The sequence below is a fragment of the Lepidochelys olivacea genome, assembly GCF_965140295.1.
Source record: "Lepidochelys olivacea isolate rLepOli2 genome assembly, chromosome: 14".
In the NCBI taxonomy this organism is placed as follows: Eukaryota; Metazoa; Chordata; order Testudines; family Cheloniidae; genus Lepidochelys; species Lepidochelys olivacea.
In genome coordinates, this window is record NC_140424.1 from 8,999,907 (window position 1) to 9,021,022 (window position 21,116).

A 21,116-nucleotide genomic window follows, 5' to 3' on the forward strand; every position below is an offset into this window, starting at 1 on the left:
AGATTCGTCTCTTCCAACTACTAACCAATCTTATACTTCTATAATCCTAACATTATACCACCCACAATAAATGAATGATAAAATAATTGGCTACAATTAGAAAGTCAATGGAGAGCTCCATTTTAGCACCTCCTTTTACTTACTTACTTACCCACCCACGCATTCCAGGTGGCAGCAGGGGCTGAATTCCTCCCACTACCACTCCATACTATGGGACAGGAAGGAAAACCACAGCTTCACCTATACTGGCCTGCGAGAGCCATGGTTGCTGTAGGGTAGCCGAAATGGCCATAAATGTTCTTTCCCCTTGTTAAATTCTTTTCTGTTCTTTTATTTCAGAAGTTTTTATTGTAGTTGGTTTTTAGTTGCAACATAGCACTTGTGCACTGGTTTGGGTACACAATAAAAATCTATTTTTTTGGAGACACGCATCTTTATTACTTCACAACATATGCTGTGAAAGGCTATTGAAAGCATGTTATTGTGCAGGCTGATGGAACGCAGAGGAGCAGTGACAAACTGTGTAATAATTATAAAGGTACAGCAAGCACCACAAAATTAATAGGTGCATTAATAAAGGTATACCAAGCACCACAATCAGCCCCCAAACAGTCTGGGCCAGGTAAAGTACAGGCCTCCACACCGCATTAAGGAAAGTCTCTTTCAATTTCAAGCACTTCCTCAGCCACATAGCACTGTGTTAAGCTCTTTTAAAGCTCTTGTATCTGACTGTTTGAACTCAGAGGCCCTCTGCCCTGGCTGCACCCTTCCCCCACCTTGCCTCACAGATCTCATGCAGGACACAATAGGCAGCTATAACCACTGGGATATCTTTGGTGTTCCTTACTAACAAGACTGGATCAGAATGACAGCATCCCTTCAGCTTACCAAAAGCATGTTCAACTGTCCTGCACCTGCTGACTGACTCTTTCCTTGGTGCTGTCGAGGTGGCTGGTGTGGAGTTTGATGAGTGAGGGGAGCAGGAGGTAGGCTGGGTCCCCTGGGATTACTGTTGCCATTTCAACACTGCCCTTGGTAACCCACAGGTCAGGAAAGAATGTCACTGTTTGCAGCTTTCTGAATAGCCCCTGTGGTCTTAAAGATATGCGCCTCATGCAATGTCTGTGACCAGCCAACGCAGATGTTGGTGAAGCATCCCTAGTGATCCACCAATGATTGCCTAACCATAGAAAAGCAGCCCTTCCTGTGCATGCACACTGTGGCAAAGTGGGTTGGTTTCAAAATTGGGCTACGTGTACCAGCTGTGGCCCCAGCTCAGTTCAGGAACCCCATTGCTGTGACTCCATCCATTATGTCCTGCATTTTACTGAGCGTCACAGATCTGCATAGCGGAAGGTGGATGCATGGCCCTGCACACCTGCATGACAATGGTCCCCACTGTGGCTTTTCAAACTCCAAAATGATTGCCCACTGACCAGTAGCAATTGGGCATGGCAAGCTTCTGAGTCCCAACTCCCGTCTCGACTGTCAGTGCAGCTGTCACGCGGGCATCCCTGCGCTGAAGGCCTGGCGTGAGCGCAGCACCCCATGCCAGCTCCCTGGCCTTTCCCTTCAGCCACTGCTCGTCAGCCCAAACCCACCTTACGCTGTGAGCCCCCACCACGCTGCTCATGTCTCGGGCCCAGGCGTGGCACCCAGTCTACAGCTGCTCTGCGAAGGCCACCAACCCCCCACGGAATTGGTTTTCGCTGTGGCCTACAGCAGCGTGGCCTCTGGGAGCCAGCGGGGTGGGGGTCGGGGGGGGGGGGGCGCTGTGCAAGAAAAGCAAACATCTGCAGCGCCCAGAGGTTGGTAGGGGTAAGCAGACCCGCTAGCTGAGCCCACAGCCGTGACTGGGGGGCGAGGGGGGGGGTCTTTAAACCCAGTTTAAAGTGCAGGGGCTTCCCCAACACAGTGACTGGCACCCATTACAGGGCGGCTGCTTGTCTCCCAGCCGGCGCGAGAGGAAGGGTAGCGAAGGACGCAGAAAAGCAGCAGCTTTAGGAGCGGCCAGGCGGGTGCGAGCCGAGCGCTGGGACCAAGCCGGGGGCCGACCATAGCCCGGGTCAGGCTCGGGAACAGGCGCAAGCTGGGCGCTGAGCAGCGGCTGGGAAGCGCAAGTGAAAGCCGCGAGGAGGAGGAGGAGGAGGAGGAGGGGGGGCTGGTCTTTTTAGCGCCATTTATTTTTAACTGCGTGTGGGAGGGCGTGACATGGTCGGCAGCCGCTTGGCTCGCTCCCCACCCGCCCTTCTGGGCGCGTCAGAGCCGGGCGAGTCCGCCGCCGCGGGGTGCTGCCCAGCCCCGAGACCGGCTGCAAACCCGCGGACGGGGCACTCGGCGGCGGGTGAGGCAGCCCCGGGCGCTGGAGCGGCAGGGGGCTTTGGGGAAGCGTCGCCCCCGCCCTGCCGGGGCAGCTGCTGGGCGGCTCCCCGGGAAGAGTCACGCGGGGCCGTGCGGCCCGGCCCGGCCCGGTCCGGGGAATTCCAGCGCGGGGGCCCCCGTTGCCAGAGGCGCCGAGCCCCGGCGGCCCAGCCCGGGTCTCTCCCCGGTGCCTGGTCCCTGGCAGTCAAATGGCGGAACCGGGCACTGAGCACCGTCCCCATCCTCTGCACCAGCCCTGGGCCTATGGGGCGAAATAGGGCTGTGCCCCGGGCTTTGCTGCAGGCGACATTGGGGGCTGGGCTAAGGGCCATTAACCCCCCCTCCCCATTGGGCTGACCCCGACCCCACTTCGGGTGGTCTCTGGAGCCCATCCCCTCACCTGGCAAACAACCCACAAACGCCTCCATTTCCACGGTCGAGCTTTGCTGCCCCCTCGTGGCGAGCTTTAGCCAGGACTGTCAAAAATAACTTTCGTTTCCTCAAGTGCTCTGGCTGCCTCGTCAGCTCCCCTTGCGCGGCCGCCGTGGACGTGACGTTCCCCCTCTACTCCCGGGGAAGGGGTTTCACTGCACCAGGCCCCCCACCGAGGGGCTGTGAAGCGCTCACCTAAAAAGAATTTTTTTTGTAAGTATTTGTACAGCCTTGGAGTTGCTTTTGCAAAATAATTCGGGGGAGGGGTGTGATTGCATAGATAGCAGCTACTCCTCGCTCTCTCACATCTGTTCCAGGGTCTTGCTGTTTACTTAAATGTGTGCATTTGTTCCCCATTCCTTTTTAAGCCCCTATCACCAATCTCTCCCACCCGTCCCAATAGCCCGCTGACCCTTCTCCCCTGTCTCCTTCACAGGCATTGGACCATCCTTCTCCAGTTCTATACTCACCTCTCCATCTACTCTCCATCAAAGTTATAGGAGCAAGGGTTTCTCATCTCTCCAAAAACAAGGCTGGTTCAAATCAGGGGCCCTGCTTAACTTGCCTTTTTGCTGCAGGCTCTCTCTTTATTCACTCTAAGGATTCTTCTGCCTTTAAACCTGAATTCACATCCCTGAAGCAGGTAAGAGCCTGGAATTGCCACTAAGGAACTGGATCTCAGGTGTGTAGAAACCTTGCACTACAGGGTATTTGCCACCAGGAACAAGCTGGGATGTGAACTCATTTTTTACACAGACAGCACAGCCCCTTGTCTAAAATATAAGCCAGGGAAGTAGGGCTGGGACTGTATTTGATAGCTAACTATGCATAGACTTTCTCAAGAAACCTGTGGAATTAACTGCCAAAACCCCTGGTTAAAGTGGCAGTCAGGTTGCCCAGCACAGCCTCCTGCCCTTCCAACTTCCAGAAAGTTGAGTGCCCCCCATGCTTAAACCTCTGAAACCCAGGAAATGCAAAATGTTTAAGGGCTACCTCAGGGTGCGCTTGTATCTACAGGGCAGCACATATGGCTGTCACACCCACCAAGTCACTGGGTCGCTAAGGTGGTTTAACACTGCTGAGGTTGCTATTAAGTTGCATTGCTTTTGTTTGGTTTTGTTCCTTGGTTACAATGCAAAGTGGATGAAGCTGGAGTGTGTATTGTCTTATTTAGCCTAGCAAAGTTAAGGCTGAGGGGATAGGATTGCTGACTGTGAAAACACCAGGGAGGGAGAAGGGATCTTTAAACTTGAGGACTGGTGTCTATAAACTGGCCATGAATACATTTAGGCTGGAAATTAGAAGGTTTCTCACCACCAACAGAGGTCCTGGACCCCCCCCCCCAACAGGAATAGCAGGAGCAAACAATCGTAATAAAAGTTTTAAAAGTTTTAAAATGGAACTTGATACTTTTATGAACAGGATTATACAATGGGGTGGCCTGTGCTAGCCAGGGACTGGCCTCAATGACCCAGATGGTCCCTTCCAGTCCTATGAATTGATTTTCAGTACCTGTTGGAGGTGTCAGAGTGCATTAGCACAGTCCTATAGGCAGTATGAAGGCAATGAGGCATGGAGATGACTCTTCTCTTCTGATGTCTATGATTGTAAGGTTTTGGGTGGCTGGCTGTGTGCTTCTGCAACCTGAACTGTCACTAAAAAAAGGGGAAAATTTTTTCTAACAGTTTAGGCTTATCTGTATGGGCCATTTTAATCCAGCCCTTGAGCTCCCGCTGAGGAGCAGGGTTTGGGGCTTGCCCCGCTCCGAGGCTCCAGTCAGGGAGCGTGGTGGTGGTGATGGGGCACTCCACACAGCTCCTGAAAGCAGCGGCATGGCCCTCCCTGGCTCCTATGCATAGGAGTAGCGGGGGGCTCCACTCTGCACGCTGCCCCCGCCCCAAGCACCACACCCACAGCTCCCATTGGCCGGGAACTGCAGCCAATGAGAGCTTCAGGGGTGGTGCCTGAGGACAGGGCAGCATGCACAGCCGCCTGGCCGCGCCTCGGTGAAGGAGCCAGAGAAGAGACATGCCGCTGCTTCCAGGAGCTGCTTGAGGTAAGCGCCGCCCAGAGCCTGTGCCCCTGAGCCAACCCCGGACCTCAGCCCTTATCCCCCTCCCACCCTCCGAACCCCTCGATCCCAGCCTGCAGCACCCTCCTGCACCCCAAACCCCTCATCCCCAGCCCCACCCCAGAGCCCACACCTCCAGCTGGACCCTTCCCCTTGGAACACACTATAGCATACACCCCTCTGGTTGCACACTAACTCATCATCTAGCCAAGCCCTAAAACTCACCATGGGATGCCAATCAGCCCCAATGATAATTTCTTCCTACCCATAGGCAAGCGTCTCGCAAATGAGAAAATGTATCCAGCTCACTTTCTTGGAGATGCAGATGCAGTGAGATGAGCAGGAGGTTCTGTGATACAGGAGATTAGTCAAGGATTAAGTCCTGTCTATGTAGCACTATTTGAGAGGTGGACCCATTATCACTGTCGTTATCAATATTAATTTGGCTTCATTAACATGCCATGTTTGGCTAAGAAAGAGGTGGAATGGGGGAAATCTAAGGTGTTTTCCCAATTTTGCAAGCTACAGGCTGTTTGAGTGCAGCACTTGGGAGACAGGTTACTTAGCCCTGGTCCGCACTACAAACTGATGTTGCTATAACTATATCATTCAGACTATAACTACGTCGGATCCACACCCCTGAGTGAGGCAGTTATACCAACCTAACTCCCGGTGTAGACAGCGCGATCTCAGCAGAAGAGCTTCTCCCGTCAACACAGTTACCGCGTCCTGGTCAGGTGGAGTACCTATGCTGACAGGAGAAGCTCTCCCATTGATGTATATAGTGTCTTCAGTAAGAGCTACAGTGGCAGGCTGCAGTGCTGTAAGTATAGACAAGCCCTCAGGGAAACAAGGTGGATGAGGTTGTATCTTTTATTGGACCAACTTCTGCTGGTGAGAGAGACAAGTTTTCAAGCTTACACAGAGCTCTTCATGTCTTGGAAACTTAACCAGAGTGTCACAGCTAAATACAAGATGAAATAGATTGTTTAGCATAAGTAGTTAACCCATATTTCAAGGTATCATTCAAGGTGAAATGGCCTGTTAAGGCCTCTCCAGTCAAAGGGGGGAAAGGGGAGGGAGGAAACAGCTGGAGGGGAGTTAGTGGGTTATAGATTGTTGTAATGAGCATTAAATCCAGTGTCTCTATTCAGTCCATGATTTTTAGTGTCTAGAGAGAGTTACGAATTTAAGCTCCCAAGTTCATGACTAATGAGTTATGTTATTTTCTATGCATTACTGGATTTATTTTCCACCACTTTTATGTCAGACTATGAAAAGCAGAGTGCTAGATGGCAATCCAAGATTTTGAAAATGAAGAAATAATGTACATAAAAAGACAAATGGTGCAAAAAATTAATTACAGTATAGATAGAGTAAATCTGGATTACGTGGAAATGATTTTCTGAAACACATGAATGTATGTTTTCTTCTACTTTAGATCTTCATTTATCAGCAGGGGGATAAACCCACTTCAAGAGAAAATGGGTATGTACCTTGCTTTTAAGATATTTCCCCATAATTATTTTTAAACATATAAGTACAAGTAAATGGTTTACTGTATGGTACACAACTGTGAATCTTCTCAACAGCCCTGCAAGGTGGGTAAATAGGTATTATTCCCACTTTACAGATTGGGAAACTCAGACCCACAATGGCTCAGTGACTTGCCCAAGACTAGACAGCAAATGAGTGAGAGTTGGAATCAGAATGTAGGAGTTCCTGATCCCCAGTTTTATACTCAATCCACCAACCCACGCATACATGCGCATGCTCGCTCTCAAGGAGGATTATAACTACAAGAACACAGCATGCTGAATTGCTCAGGGTGACCTCACGTTTTTTCTGATTTATTATTATTTATTTTTATTAAAACTTATTTTATTCTTAGACTACAAAACGTTACCTTTGGCTGAATGGAATGAGTGTCACGTCAGAGACTGGCTAGAGTCCATTGGAATAAAAGAAGAATATGTGAAAAAGCTATGGGAGGAAGAAGTAACAGGTCCAGTGCTTAGAAAAATAGATGAATCTTTTCTCAAAAGCATTGGTATGAAAAAAGGCCAAATCCATGTACTTATATGTGAAAGAAATGAACTTTTGGAATGTTTGAACAAAAAAGCAGGTATAGGGCAAGCAGATAATCCCAGTTTTAAGACTCCAGAAATCTTGAGTGACACTGGTAGAACAACTAATGCTCAGGGGAAAAAAATGAAAATCAGGAATTCTAACATGCCTACAACAGCTAATGTACCAGCTGAAAAGAGAGAGTGTAGCTTGAAGAACATCCAAATCACACGGCCTAAAAATGTACCAAGTTCTCAAGTAACTTTTCACCAGCATGCAGCTTCCGAAACAGACATCTCTGGTCCACTAGAAGAGTCTAGCAGGGAAGACACAGAAAAATCAGTGTCTACTTTTGGCAGGACAGAAAATGGAAAAAGTCATTCAATGCATAAAAAAAGAGTTGAAGCTTTAACTCTGAGCAGATTTCGACCATTTGGCACTCAAGATATTAATTTTAAGTATGTGAAAAACACAGTCCTTTCTCCTGAAACAGGAGTCATTGATTTGATCACCCCTTGCCATGAATACAAATCCTTTGCAATTGCTGCGGAACTAGACAGACCACTGCTTGAAGCAAAGTTTGCCTTTGAAGTGATTCGATTTGGCTCAGCCTGCATGAATATCCGAAGTAATGGAACGATACACTTTGGTGTCATGGACAGGTTTGAAGGTGACAAGGATTATGAACATGGGCAGATAATAGGTGTGCCAGTCAGACACAGAGACATCTATGTTGATGCATTGGATAAAAACATTGCAAAATGTTTCAATGCATCTGACCAAGAAGCTGCAAGAATATGCATTCACCCTCCTGTTTTTATTGAAGTGATTGAGAAGGACATTCAAGACCAACGCTTTGTGGTGGAGGTTGACATTGAACCATCATCCAGTACAGTGAAGGGGAAGATTTTTCAAGTACGCTTACCTAGATTTAATGAAAACAGCAATAAGACAATATGTGAAAAAAATTCAGTTCTCTATCAAAGACTTAAGGCCAATTCTGAACCTCTAAAGAATGAAGAACAGTTAGTGGATTTTATTCAGGGTTTACAAGAGAGGGATATTAGAAGAGAAATGGCTGAGTCCTCCAGTAATGAAGACCTCATAGAAACTTCACAAGATTTAGGACGTAAGTTATTAGTCCTATTAAATGATGGCAAGAACTATATAGATGACTACCTGAGTTACATCCTTGTCACAAACAGATGCAGAAAGGAAGATCTTAAGTCTGTCAAGTTTTTAATGCGCATGAATATTTTCTGTGTGTTTGATTTTGATGAGGATTCCAATGTGTCAGGTTTATATGCCAAGTACAAAGAGCATCATGCAACACATTTGCATTTTTTGCAAAATTATGCCAATGAAAGCAAGATGAACACCACTGAATTTAAAAAACATTTGGGCCTAGATGTTTACACCAGCTGGATATTTTGCAATGGACGCAGTGACTTCCTTGGTGATGAAAAACCTTGTGATGAAAATACTTGGATTAGAACTAAAAAGAAGTATCTTAAGAAAGCCATTTCATTTATCTGTGATGAAATCCTTCCAAAGGGATCTTTTGTGGTACTTTTCCTACTATCATCACCTGTGGAGAAGCCAATTGTAGACACCTTCCAGGAATTCTACACAGAAATGAATGGTATAGATTATATCATGTGCATTGCAGAGTCCAAAGAAAATTATGAGAAGTGGGCTAACCTAGCTCAGGCATCTTGTAGCATTGAGACACTAGAACAGAGGAGCATTGTAGGCATGAAGCTAAGTCACGTAGATGCCACTATTCAAAACATGATGCCATCTACAGTATGTCTCAGACGTTTACCAGTTTCCACAAGAGGTCTGTGTGTGCTTCCAACATTGGAAGAAGAGAAAATGTTTTCCCTTGAAATACTGTGTACAAATCAATGTGATGATATCAAACTGGATCTTCTGAGCACAAAAGAAATACAAGAGATAGAACAAACATTTTACCAAGGTAGAAAAGTCAGCTGGAAAAATTTCTGGCTTGCTGATAAAGGGGGCTGTGGAGATGTCATTGAACGTGATGCCTGCAGAGATGTTCATAAAATCTTAGATGGTATTTTGCACGAGAACAGAATCAGGTGGTCTGTGACTAAACTACAAATATTTCATCAACCTGGAAGCGGAGGAAGCACCATTGCAAGGCAAGTACTATGGAAAAGAAGAAAGGATTTAAGATGTGCTGTGGTCAGATCTTCATATCCAGTTGCAACTGTCTCCCAACATGCAGTTAATTTTAGAGAATATGATGAAAATGACATGAAGAATTCTCTCCCAGTCCTCCTCCTTGTTGAAGACTACGATGAAGATTATCTAGATGAATTAAAGAATGATTTAATGGATGCAATGGCAGCTCGAAGGGGTCATTCATCCAAGCCTTGTTTCATCCTCATGGGCTGTAAACGATCTAATGTCCCTGAAAAGCTTTGCAAAGCTTCTCCCCTCGATACAGTTGCTGTCACTCACAAACTCTCAGACCAAGAGAAACACCTGTTTAAAACCAAAATTGAAAAGCTTGAAGAGCAGAAAGACTTCAAGCCTGAATTTATGATTACGTTTGTCTTGATGAGTAAGGAGTTTAAGGAAACATATGTCACAGAGTTTGTAGAGCACTGGAAGGAAGGCATAGACCTTTCCTCCCATGTTACTAGTTTGATGAAGTATGTTGCTTTGCTCAATTCCTATGTACATGGTTCATATATTTCATTATCACACTGTGAAGCTTTTCTAGGGCTCGGGGCATATACAGAAAAGAGAGAGTATGATTTCAAAAACAACTTAAGTGAACAGGCAAGACTTATTTTCATTGAATTAAGAGCAAATACCACCTATATTTCATGTGTTCAAATAATACATCACCTGGTTGCTAAGGAAATTCTGCATCAACTCTCAGGAAGTGAGCCTCAAAGTCAAATTGCAATGAATCTTCTCCAGGAAAAAATGCTTTTTCAGCACAGATTTGGACGGGAAGAGTTCATAAAATTCATCAGAGATCTGTTCATACGACGTGACAAGAAAAGCAGGGGAGACAATACTGACAGCCTCTTCTCTCCATTCATTGAGCATGTCTGTAAGGTTGAAAACTGTGAAAAAGCTATAGAGGTTTTAAAAACTGCATACGAATGCCTGGGAAAAGATGCCTACTTTGCCCAGCAGCTTGCTCGATTGCATTACCATCATGAGAAATTTGAGGATGCAGAATATTGGGCAGGGGTAGCCAAATCTTATTTGCCATATGATTCTTTTATTTTGGATACAGAAGGTCAAGTGTACAGGAAATGGTTTAGTTCTACTGTGGACAAAGAGACAGATGGGGCCACGCCTGGTGAAGTCATTGAGATGATAGAAATTGCCCTTAAAGCTATGAAATGCTTCAGGGCTGCACAACAGGCTGCAAAGTCAGAGATCGACAACATGAACAATGCCGGATATTTTGGAGAGGTTGAAGTGGGATGTCGTCTACTAAAATTTCTGTCTACACTTGAGGTATTTCCCAGAAACACAAAAGGGGAACATCCTGAGCTTGTGCGTTATTTGCTAACAGACTACATTCCTGAGGAAATTAAAAAACCCTGGGGAAAGCTTCACAGTTGTTTAAAAGGCTTACGCCAGAAAATTTATAATGCTCTGGAATGGATTTCAGAAGACCTAAGTTACTTCCAAACAGATAAAAACCAGAACAAAGAAAATGAGGCAGAGGAGAAGGAAGAACAAGTTTACAATCCCAGAAAGTGGTTGAAAAGACAGTCTGAGGTGTATGCTAAGTTCTTTACCTCAGAGTATCCTATGGGAGAAAACAAAGCCGGACCTGAAACCCAACTCGTCACACGTATGAACATTTATAAGTATGGTGGTGGCAGTGTCACTACCATACTTTCATTGTTTTCAGATTCAAAGGATGAGAGGTCAGTTAAGAAGCTAGAAAAAATAATTAGCTTATATGCAGAAGACCCACAGAAAGGAAGCTTGGAGGACATTGATCTCATCAATTATATTTTGTGTCACATCACACTAGCATGTTTATCTCCTGGATCTTCCAAACTTCTTCCTTTTGAAACACTTAGAGAACTCAGCAATAGATTCTTTAAACAGAGAAGAACAGCATTTCCAGCAAGTGCCCATTTTTTGCTCACCTTACTGTACTGGCCAGATGATGCATTAGACAGAGAATCTAATCCGGATAAAAATGATATTCTCATAGCTGCTCTTCAGTCCATGAAGCACTTGTATGACATCAAGATGAAAAACGTTGCTCCAAGAAAAAAGAGAATCTACACACATTTTTTCCTGGGAAAAGGCAATGGTCTAGGAAAGTTTGTACACAAAACTAGGATTGATAAATTAATTGATGGCTCCCTAAATGAACGACGAATGAAGTGGCTACATGGAGATGTATGGAAAATAGGCAAAGTTCATAGTGTCTTAAAAAGAGTGAATGGCTGGACAGAAAAGGGGAAAGTATGTGCACGGGGTCATGTTGGGCAGATTCATATTTTGCCTTTACATTTTGATTCAGTGCCTCCAGGAAATGAAAATGTGACATTTTATTTAGGATTTTCATTTAGTGGGCTCGTTGCCTATGACATTCAGGTAAAAAAATAAAACAATTTGCTCCAAAAAATAAGGTACTTAGTGCATTAAGTTGAAATTCCCACTAGACTCAAAACATTGCAAGGTATTAAAGTTTTTTTCCTGTTATGTTCTTTTCAGAACATAACAGGAAAAAAAAAGTCCACTGTCCAAAATGAGAACTAAATCTTTCTCTTAGAGCAAGTACAACTCTGACATAGTGTCATTAGTATCAACTGCCATATGCAATTTTCAAGTCATTGTTTTGTATCTGAATACTTTGTTTCAATGTAGCTGTCATGATTCAATTCCCCCTTAGGAAATTTTTAAGTTATTGTCTCTTGGAAAGGATGAAGAAAACTGGATATTCAACATAGAGAGGCTTCATCCTTTATTTGTATAAACTGAAATGATATGTAAGTTTTCATATCAATAACACAAACTTAGAAACAAAATATGACCCAGCACTTATAAGAAGAAGAGTAGTGATGGATCTGCTCCAAAATCTTGAATGCTAGGAAACCCTTTAAAATCTGTAATCATGGTGACTGAACTATTTTTGGTCATAGATTCATAGAAGATTAGGGTTGGAAGAGACCTCAGGATGTCAGCTAGTCCAACCCCCTGCTCAAAGCAAGTCCAACACCATGTAAATCATCCCAGCCAGGGCTTTGTCAAGCTGGGCCTTAAAAACCTCTAAGGACGGCGATTCCACCACCTCCCTAGGTAACCCATTCCAGTGCTCCACAACCCTCCTAGTGAAAAAGTTTTTCCTAATATCCAACCTAGACCTCCCCCACTGCAACTTGTTCTGTCATCTGCCATCACTGAGAACAGCCTATCTCCATCTTCTTTGGAATCCCCCCTTCAGGTAGTTGAAGGCTGCTATCAAATCCCCCCCTCACTCTTCTGCAGACTAAATAAACCCAGTTCCCTCAACCTCTCCTCATAACTCATATGCCCCAGCCCCCCTTGCTTTTAAAATTAGTTTGCTTCATCAGTTAAGAGACAGCAGCAGATTATTATTGCAGTCCTTGCTTTCAACTATGTGCAGGCAACTGGCTGGAATAAATGGAACCTATTAATATGCTTTTTAGATTGCCTTACATCTGTATTAGTTCCTTTCACCCACTAGTAAAATAATGTAGTTATATTTAAGAGTTTAACAGCAGTAGTGTTCAACAACAGAAAAAGAGAAAGTAAAGAAGAATCCTGTATCTGATATTAACATCTAGTGGAATTTCAGGAGGCGGACTGAATGGAACTGGAATTTAAGTAGGTCTAACAACTCTGTTGTAACCCCCTCTAACTCTTATGCAGAATATCCTGGGAACTGTAATGGTCATGTATAGTCAAGTTTTGTTGTTGGTTTTTTTTGTGGTGTTTGAAAGCCCAGAAGAAAGTAAGTAATTGTTTATCAATATGGAGCCAAATTCACCACTAGACTGAACATGTACCAACTTAAGTGACATCAATACTAGTCTTTACTGCAGTATGTGGACAGCAGATTCCACAGTAGTTAATACAGGTAATTAATTTTCCTTTTTTGACTTAGTAAATGAATTATTGGCAGATACAATCTTGGCTGTAATTAATTGCAACCTATACTTTGGTTTTGATCTTTTCAGGAAAAGTAAGAGGGAAGATTATATTTTAAGGTGACCCATATAAAGTACTTATGTATATTACCATATATAGATAGGTATATTATCATGCCATTTATAGTATAAGGAAAAAGCTAGCAGTATGGTGATCATATACAGATTAATGGTGTATGTCTTTTTTAATCTGTATTTATAAGTATTTTAACATTTTATAATTTTGGATTTAGTTTTAAGTTTTATTGTGATACTTATTGGTTTTTGCAGATTGGCCCACAGGTAAGTCATGGAATCATAAAAATGTAGAGCTGGAAGGGACCTTGAGAGGCCATCTACTCCAGCCACCCATGCTGAGGCAGGACCAAGTAAACCTAGACCATCCCTGACAGCTGTTTGTCCAACTTATTCTTAAAAACCTCCAATAATGGGGATTCCACAGCCTCCCTTGGAATCCTATTCCAGAGCTTAATTACTCTTATAGTTAGAAAGGTTTTCTTAATATCTAACCTAAATCTCCATTGGTGCAGTTTAAGCCCGTTGCTTCTTGTTCTACCTCCACTGGACATGGAGAACAATTGATAGCTATTAATAAACTATCTCTACCATACCAGTTATGTATATTACTATAGTACCATAATTATTCAGCACACTTCATCCATTGTATAGTACCAGGCACACTAGCTGTGAAAGTTATCTGTATTAAATAACCAAATTCAATAAAGCAACAAAACATCTGTTGATTTTGGAGAGGAGAAATATAGTAGTTTGAAGATTTTTTTTTTTAAAAAGAGAAGCATCATTACAATTTTACGAAGTTTGTCTATGGTAAGAAACTAAACTGAAGAAGTTCTAACACGGTGGAAGGCTAAATTCTTTAAGAAACTGTACTGCTTATTGTTACATCCTCCTGTTACTTAGTTTTAGGATTTACATGTATACTGATTTCCTAATGTAATTTGTTTGAACATATAGTTTTTATATTTTAACTTATTAATTTTGAAAAGACAAACACTGAGCACAAGTATCTTAATTGTACTGATTCATTGTCTGTTTTTATTGCACTTACTACAATACAGTGACTTCTATAAAGAATTCTTGGAGTTTGCATTTTGCTTCTTTCACAATTATTGCATTGTTACTACCTCACAAACATCCATGGAAGACTAAAATATCACTTGCTGTTAGTTTGACAAAAGAACCCTTTAACAGAAACCTAATTTGAGCTCTCTCTCACATATAAGACAGAGGGTAGTTAGATGAAAGGTTTCCCTAAAAAGGATGTTAGAGATACTCATTGACTAGGTACAACTAGTTAATATAAAAGTAGCTGAAAACTAAGCTCCTATTTTCCTATAAGCACTGATGAAGCCCAACTCCTCTGCTCAAAGTTTGGAAGAAGAAAGCTACAAAATGGGGATTGTTACAAAGGGCTTTTTAAAATTCATCTTATTTAATTTTACCTTACTATAAAAACCCATGCTGCATGCTTCTCCCTGCCTCCCACTGCCAAACAGCCACAAAGTGTTCCATGTTATTTAAACTGTAGAAATTGATTTAAATTCTCTTGGTAGAGACTTGAAAGGGTTAAACAGTTGGAGACTTGGAAGTTCTGGTGAATTTGTCTACAAGTCTGGGAGAGAGATAAGTCACTGTACACAGGTGCAGTAAGTCTGCTACTAAATATGCTCTGGGCCATTAAGGGGGCTTTTTGTGTCACTGTAGCCATATCCTCCCTGCCTGATCATCTTCATGACTTTGGGTATCAGGAGAAAGGCATAAAGTCGACCTTGAGACCAAGACACGCAGTAAGTATTCTGGAGGGACCCTGGCTGGCACCTGCTCTGGAACAGAAGAGAGGGTATTTGTTATTCTTGTTGGTGTTCAATAGATTTATTGTGGGGAAGGCCTATCTCTAAGAATGGAGTCCTTCAGCTACCAACCCTGACTGGCTGAGTACTGTCCATTAAGGTAATCTGTGAGACCGCTGTTTGTTCTTCTTCAATTGATTGTACAGGATGCGTGTATACCTATAGTGGAATGGACATGTGCAAAGATATTGGACATTTTCCCCCCTCAGCAGTACCCAAACGCGTGGCGTGAATGCCCTGTTGCCACACACCACTGTGTGCTGGTGTAAGAGAGCAGAGCTTCCCCCAACCCACCAGAATTCCTTCTTACTACCAGTGACAGTCGTCGGAGCGATCCAGGCTTGTTAATTCAAGTGCTTCCCTCACTACTTTCTACATATAGATCCTGTTTGTTGTAAAATAGTAGTTAGTTAGTTTTAGACAGTTTTAGTGCTAATTTTCTGGTTTTGATCTCTTTTTGACTCCTTTTTTTCTCTTGGTACCAGAATGGTGCATCATTCATTGGGGTTTAAGTCCTGCTGAATCTGTATGAAACCCATGCTGGTCAGTGACCTGCACCCAGCCTGCTCAAAACGTTAGTGACAAATGTTACATTTGCAAAGCGTTCAAGCCTCACTCAAGAAAAAAGATAGGCCGGTGAGGGTTAAGTGCTTCCTTATGGAGGCAGCATTTCACTCCCCTCAGAGGTGTCACATGGGGAAGGCGCCCTAAATACATCAGCTTCAGTGCAGAACCACTGGAGGCGTCTTTGGCTCCTTGGGACTGTTCCTTGGTACTAAAGAAAAAGCTTAGGCCTTCTGAAGGTTCAGTTCCTCTCTTGACCATAGGTGCCGACTTCACCGCTTTCCCCTGGGTGCCTGACCCTGCCTCTGCTCTCACTTCATCCCTTCCATATGGCCCTGGCCCAGCCCCGCCTCTTGCCACCCCTGGCCTGCCCCCTTTTCCCAAAGTCCCTGCCCCAACTCCGCCTCCTCCCTGCCCCTATTCCAACTCCTTCCCCAAATCCCCGCCAGCTGTTTGGTGGCGGCCGCGGGGAAGCGCTGGGAGGTAGGTGGAGGAACAGGGACTCGGCGCGCTCGAGGGAGGGGAGCTTGGCTGCCAGTGGGTGCAGAGCACCCACTAATTTTTCCCCGTGGGTGCTCCAGCCCCGGAGCACCCATGGAGTTGGCAGCTATGCTCTTGACTGCATTGGTACCAAAGCCAGACAAAGGCAGAGACTTGACAAAGCATTTGGGCAAGAGACACATCCCCCCCAGAATGCTCGCCATCTCCCAGGAGGGGATAATAGCTTCCAGAGCTGGTGCCAGGTCTGACAAGGCCATCCACTGAATGACACTTGGCCAGCAGACAATGCTGATCCCAACCCTCCTGGAGATGTATGCAGCTGCATGAGTCTTATTTAGCCCCTTGGTACTAATATCGCTGGCAGTGGAAGGTGTGCAGCTGGTACCGATGTCCATTGCTCATACCTCACCATATTGAGCTCCTACAGTGCCACAACCCAAGCCTTTGCAAAAGCCCATGTTGACAAGAGGAAAGCCTCCCATGATTTCCCTGGTACTGCCATCTCCAGGCTCAGGTTACCTCTCCCTGGTTCCATCTGGATCTGCCCTTGCAATGGCAGAAGCATCTGACTCTCCTTCCTCAGACTCAGAGGTGTGGTGCTCTGTCTCCCACCCAGGATGGGGAACATAAGTCATTGGGACCATGGGTCATACAGCATCCCCAGCACTGGGCCTCGTCTAAGGATCAACAAGCTGGGCAAGGATGGGTCCCGGGCCCATATCAGTAGCCAGTCTGGATGCCATGGGGCATTCCCCTCCAACTAGGACCTCCCCTCAACCATCTCGCTCACTGAGAGTTCACCAGAGGCACTGTTACCAAAAAGCATCATTCCCTGGTACCCAGTATCAAGACTAGTACCAAGCAGCCAGCAGCCACTCAGGCACCTTCCCTGCCACAAGCCACAGACCAACCAACACCTCAGATGCATGTTGCATCCTCCTCACCAGATGAGGCTGTTGAGCTGTCCAAGTGACTCATCACCGCCAGAGGACCACACTGCTCATCGAGATCTTTTTAAAAGAGTGGCTTCTGGACTTGACATTCAGGCAGAAGAGGTGCGTGAAAGCTCTCACAAGTTGGTGGACATCCTAGTATCAGCAACCCCAGTCAGGGTTGCTCTACCAATTAATGAAGCCATCATGAAACCAGTCAAGGCTTTTTGGCAGACACCCTTCTCCCTTCCCCCCAAAGCAAAATGAGCTGAAAAGAGGTACTTCATCTTCTCTAGGGCATTTGAACATATTTACTCTTACTCCACCGCCCTGCCCCCTGGCTCTCTTGTGATGGCAGCTGCCAATGATCAGGAAAGACAGGGGCAATAAACTTCCATGCTGAAAAGCAAAGATTCAAAGAGGCTGAATCTGTTTGGTTGCAAGCTTTCTTCTTCAGGAAGCCTGCAACTCAGGATTGCAACCGACACATTCTTGTGAGTCGATATGACTTCACCCTCTAGGAGAGCATTATAAAATCTAAAAACAATGTACCAGAGGACTGTAGACAAGAATTTGCAGTAATGGTGGATGAAGGTAAGAGGACTTCCCTCCAGGGGGGTTTGGATAGTGCAGACTCGGTTGCTCAAACCATGGCAAAAGCAATTACTATAAGGGGTTCACGGTTGCAGTTGTCTGGTTTACCTCTAGAGGACTAACCAGGAGCTTCTTTTTGAAGGTCCCTCACTGTTTTCAGAGAAAATGGATGACAGGCTTCATAGCCTTAAGGATTCTAGGGCAACACTCAAATCCCTTCAGATCTATACCCCAGCATAAAAAAGAAAACAGTATGATCCACAGCAGCTATACAAATACTATTATGCGCCTCGATCCCAAGATCCACTCAGGAAACAGGGCAGAGATTATAGGAGGTGCCGTCCACCACCCTCCTCTTCAGCATCAGTGAGCTCATCCCATCCAGCCGCCTTGTCCAAACAGGCATTTTGATGGGTTTGTTAAGGACAGTGTACTAGTCACCATGGCTCCATTTGTTCCCCATTCTTTGTTTATCAATTTCTTATCCCACTGCCTAAATGCTTAGGCCCACATAGCATCAGAACAGTGGATCTTAAGCATGGTGAAACTGATGTATGCCATCCAGTTTATTTCTGCCCGACCCCAACCCCTTTCTCCATCCCTCTTCAGGGACCATTCTCATGAGATTGCCCTTCAACGTGTATTCTTCAGGCCATAGAGGAAGTCCTGTTGTATCTCAGGGAAAAGGGCTCCTATTCCTGCTACTTCCTGATCCCCAAGACGATCTCATGCCTAATTTAGATTTAAAAGATTGGTACGCTGCCCTCAGTTTAAAGGATGCTTAACTCCATGTTGCAATATGCCACGACTGTGGAAAGTCTCTCAGATTTGTGGTGAACGGCTGCCATTATCAATTTACTGTGCTTCTCTTTGGTCTGTTAGCTGCTCCTCAAGTGTTCACAAGGTGCAGGGCAATTGTGGCAGCTCACTTATGAAAATTAGGTGACCACATGTTCCCATACCTAGACGACTGCTTGGCCAGAGGTTGGTCTGAGGCTCAAATCCTATCCAGCATATCCAGTAACCTGTCCACATTCAATGCACTGGGGATCCTAGTAAATTGAGACAAATCAATCCTGAAACGGGTAAAGACAATAGAATTCATCGGGGCAGTCTTTAGAGTCCATGAAGGCCAATGCCTTTCTTCCACAAGCCAGGTTTGAAACTTTATAGGACCTAGTGCTGCAACTGAGCATATATCCTCTCACAACAGTATGCAGCTGCCTCAGTCTTCTGGGTCACAGGGCAGCATGTACCTATGTTGATCAGTACGCCAGACTACACTTTCCCTTTCTCCCCCCGCTTCCAACCCTACCTCTAGTCACATAAGAATCTTCTCTGGGTTGGGGAGCTCATAGGAGGTACCTGTAGACTCAAGATCTTTGGTCGTCTCAAGATCTGGAGACTCATATAAATGTCAAGGAGTTAAGAGCAATACATCTAGCTTGCTTGGCCTTCCTCCCTAACACAGTGGGAAAAAAATCTATTAATTCTGACAGACAATTAGGCAACCCTGTTTTATATAAACAGGCAAGGAGAAGCACAGTCAAACCCACTGTGCCAGGAGGCAATTCACCTCTGGGACTTCTGTATAACCAGCTCAGTTCATATCAGAGCTGCTTGCCCTTTGGGGAAACAGAACACATTAGTGGATCAGCTGCGCAGATCCTTCTCTGATCACCACAAGTGGTCCAGATATGGTCAGGTCCATCTTTCATCTCTGGGGGAAAAATGTCATCAGTTCTATTCACAGGAAGGGCTCAGCCCAGGCTCGCTGACAGATGCTTGTCTCTTAGCCTGGAAGAAATCCCTCCTGTATGCTTTCCTGCCGATTCCTTTACCTTCCAGGGTCATCTTCAAAGTGAAACAAGACCTGTTCACCTCATCCTCCTAGCACTGACATGGCCTCGTCAACACTGGTACGCGACCCTACTATTCTTGTCGGTCAAGCCTCCTGTGTCTCCAGTTGGATCCAGATGTAATTTCCCAGGACCACAGGTGCTTGCTCCATCCTAGTCTCTGAGTTGTCCATCTGATGGAGTGAGTACTTCATGGCTGAGACCTTTTGAAAGGTCCCGCTTGAAGGATGTTCAGAAAGTGCTTCTGAATAGCAGAAAACACACAACTAGAAACACTTACCTGGCTAATTTCAGGTTTCAGAGTAACAACTGTGTTAGTCTGTATTCGCAAAAAGAAAAGGAGTACTTGTGGCACCTTAGAGACCAACCAATTTATTTGAGCATAAGCTTTTGTGAGCTACAGCTCACTTCATCGGATGCATACTGTGGAAAGTTTAGAAGATCTTATTATATACACACAAAGCATGAAAAAATACCTCCTCCCACCCCACTCTCCTGCTGGTAATAGCTTATCTAAAGCGATCACTCTCCTTACATTGTGTATGATAATCAAGGTGGGCCATTTCCAGCACAAATCCAGGTTTTCTCACCCCCCCCCCCCCCACACACAAACTCACTCTCCTGCTGGTAATAGCTTATCTAAAGTGACCACTCTCCTTACATTGCGTATGATAATCAAGGTGGGCCATTTCCAGCACAAATCCAGGGTTTAACAAGAACGTCTGGGGGGGCGGGGTAGGAAAAAACAAGGGGATTATTAAACATTATTAAGGATCTACAACCTATCCTGAAGGATGACCCAACACTCTCACAAATCTTGGGAGACAGGCCAGTCCTTGCCTACAGACAGCCCCTCAACCTGAAGCAAATACTCACCAGCAACCACATACCACACAACAGAACCACTAACCCAGGAACCTATCCTTGCAACAAAGCCCTTTGCCAACTGTGCCCACATATCTATTCAGGGGACACCATCACAGGGCCTAATAACATCAGCCACACTATCAGAAGCTCGTTCACCTGCACATCCACCAATGTGATATATGCCATCATGTGCCAGCAATGCCCCTCTGCCATGTACATTGGTCAAACTGGACAGTCTCTACGTAAAAGAATAAATGGACACAAATCAGATGTCAAGAATTATGATGTAAGCAGTGTCAGGATGAGCTCCACCCTGACATCTGGTGGTGAGGTGTGGCAAGTTGTGGAAAAGAACTTCAGGGGCCGATCTCATTTGCATAGGCACACCCACCACGCCTAGAATGAGACCATAGCTGCCCAAATGGTCACTTTGGCTGCTGTGGGATCCCCAGTGTCTCTGTTATTGGGGCAGGAAGAATAAATTGTTATTACCCTGATTATGGGAACTGTGCTTGGAACTGTACGTGGCCTTTTGTTACGATGGAGGGATTCACCATCATCTAAGTAGCACTCGCTAGGCAAGGGTCATGGATTCCAAAACTGTGTGACTGGAGAGAGGCTGGGGACAAGTATTAATACTTGGTGGCATGGGCCCCTTGGTGAGGGCCTTACATGCTGATTGCACTTCCTCCTCTCTCCACTGTGGAATATCAGAGCTAATTTTGATTTCATTAGAAGTCTAGTTATAGGCTGCTGAGCTCACTTTGGGCTGACAGTGCACCAGCACTGGGGCTCCCCTACTATAA

The 21,116-nt window shown here is 45.1% G+C and overlaps 2 protein-coding genes across 3 annotated transcripts in view; both read left to right on the forward strand.

The window, feature by feature from the left end:
• The first annotated feature begins 2,206 nt into the window (after positions 1-2,206).
• LOC311530374 (sterile alpha motif domain-containing protein 9-like) lies at positions 2,207-14,155 on the forward strand. 2 transcript variants are annotated; one of them, XR_014713970.1, is made up of 5 exons: positions 2,207-2,344; positions 2,867-3,006; positions 3,230-3,436; positions 6,306-6,352; positions 13,393-13,525. XR_014713970.1 is itself a non-coding variant. In XM_084646893.1 (4 exons), the coding sequence occupies exons 3-4, from the start codon at positions 6,349-6,351 to the stop codon at positions 11,555-11,557; spliced, it is 4,806 nt and encodes a 1,601-aa protein (XP_084503019.1). In that variant the 5' UTR covers positions 2,351-3,006; positions 3,230-3,436; positions 6,306-6,348; the 3' UTR covers positions 11,558-14,155. The 2 variants fall into 2 exon arrangements, 1 of the variants encoding a protein (XP_084503019.1); XM_084646893.1 differs by lacking the exon at positions 2,207-2,344 and having other exon boundaries at positions 2,351-3,006; positions 6,756-14,155.
• A 699-nt stretch (positions 14,156-14,854) lies between these two features.
• Positions 14,855-21,116, forward strand: part of LOC311530403 (sterile alpha motif domain-containing protein 9-like) — a 28,843-nt gene continuing 22,581 nt past the window's right edge. Inside the window, exon 1 of the mRNA XM_084646975.1 lies at positions 14,855-14,930. The gene's annotated coding sequence lies outside the window, so the exon portion shown is untranslated. The remainder of the gene's footprint in view (positions 14,931-21,116) is intronic.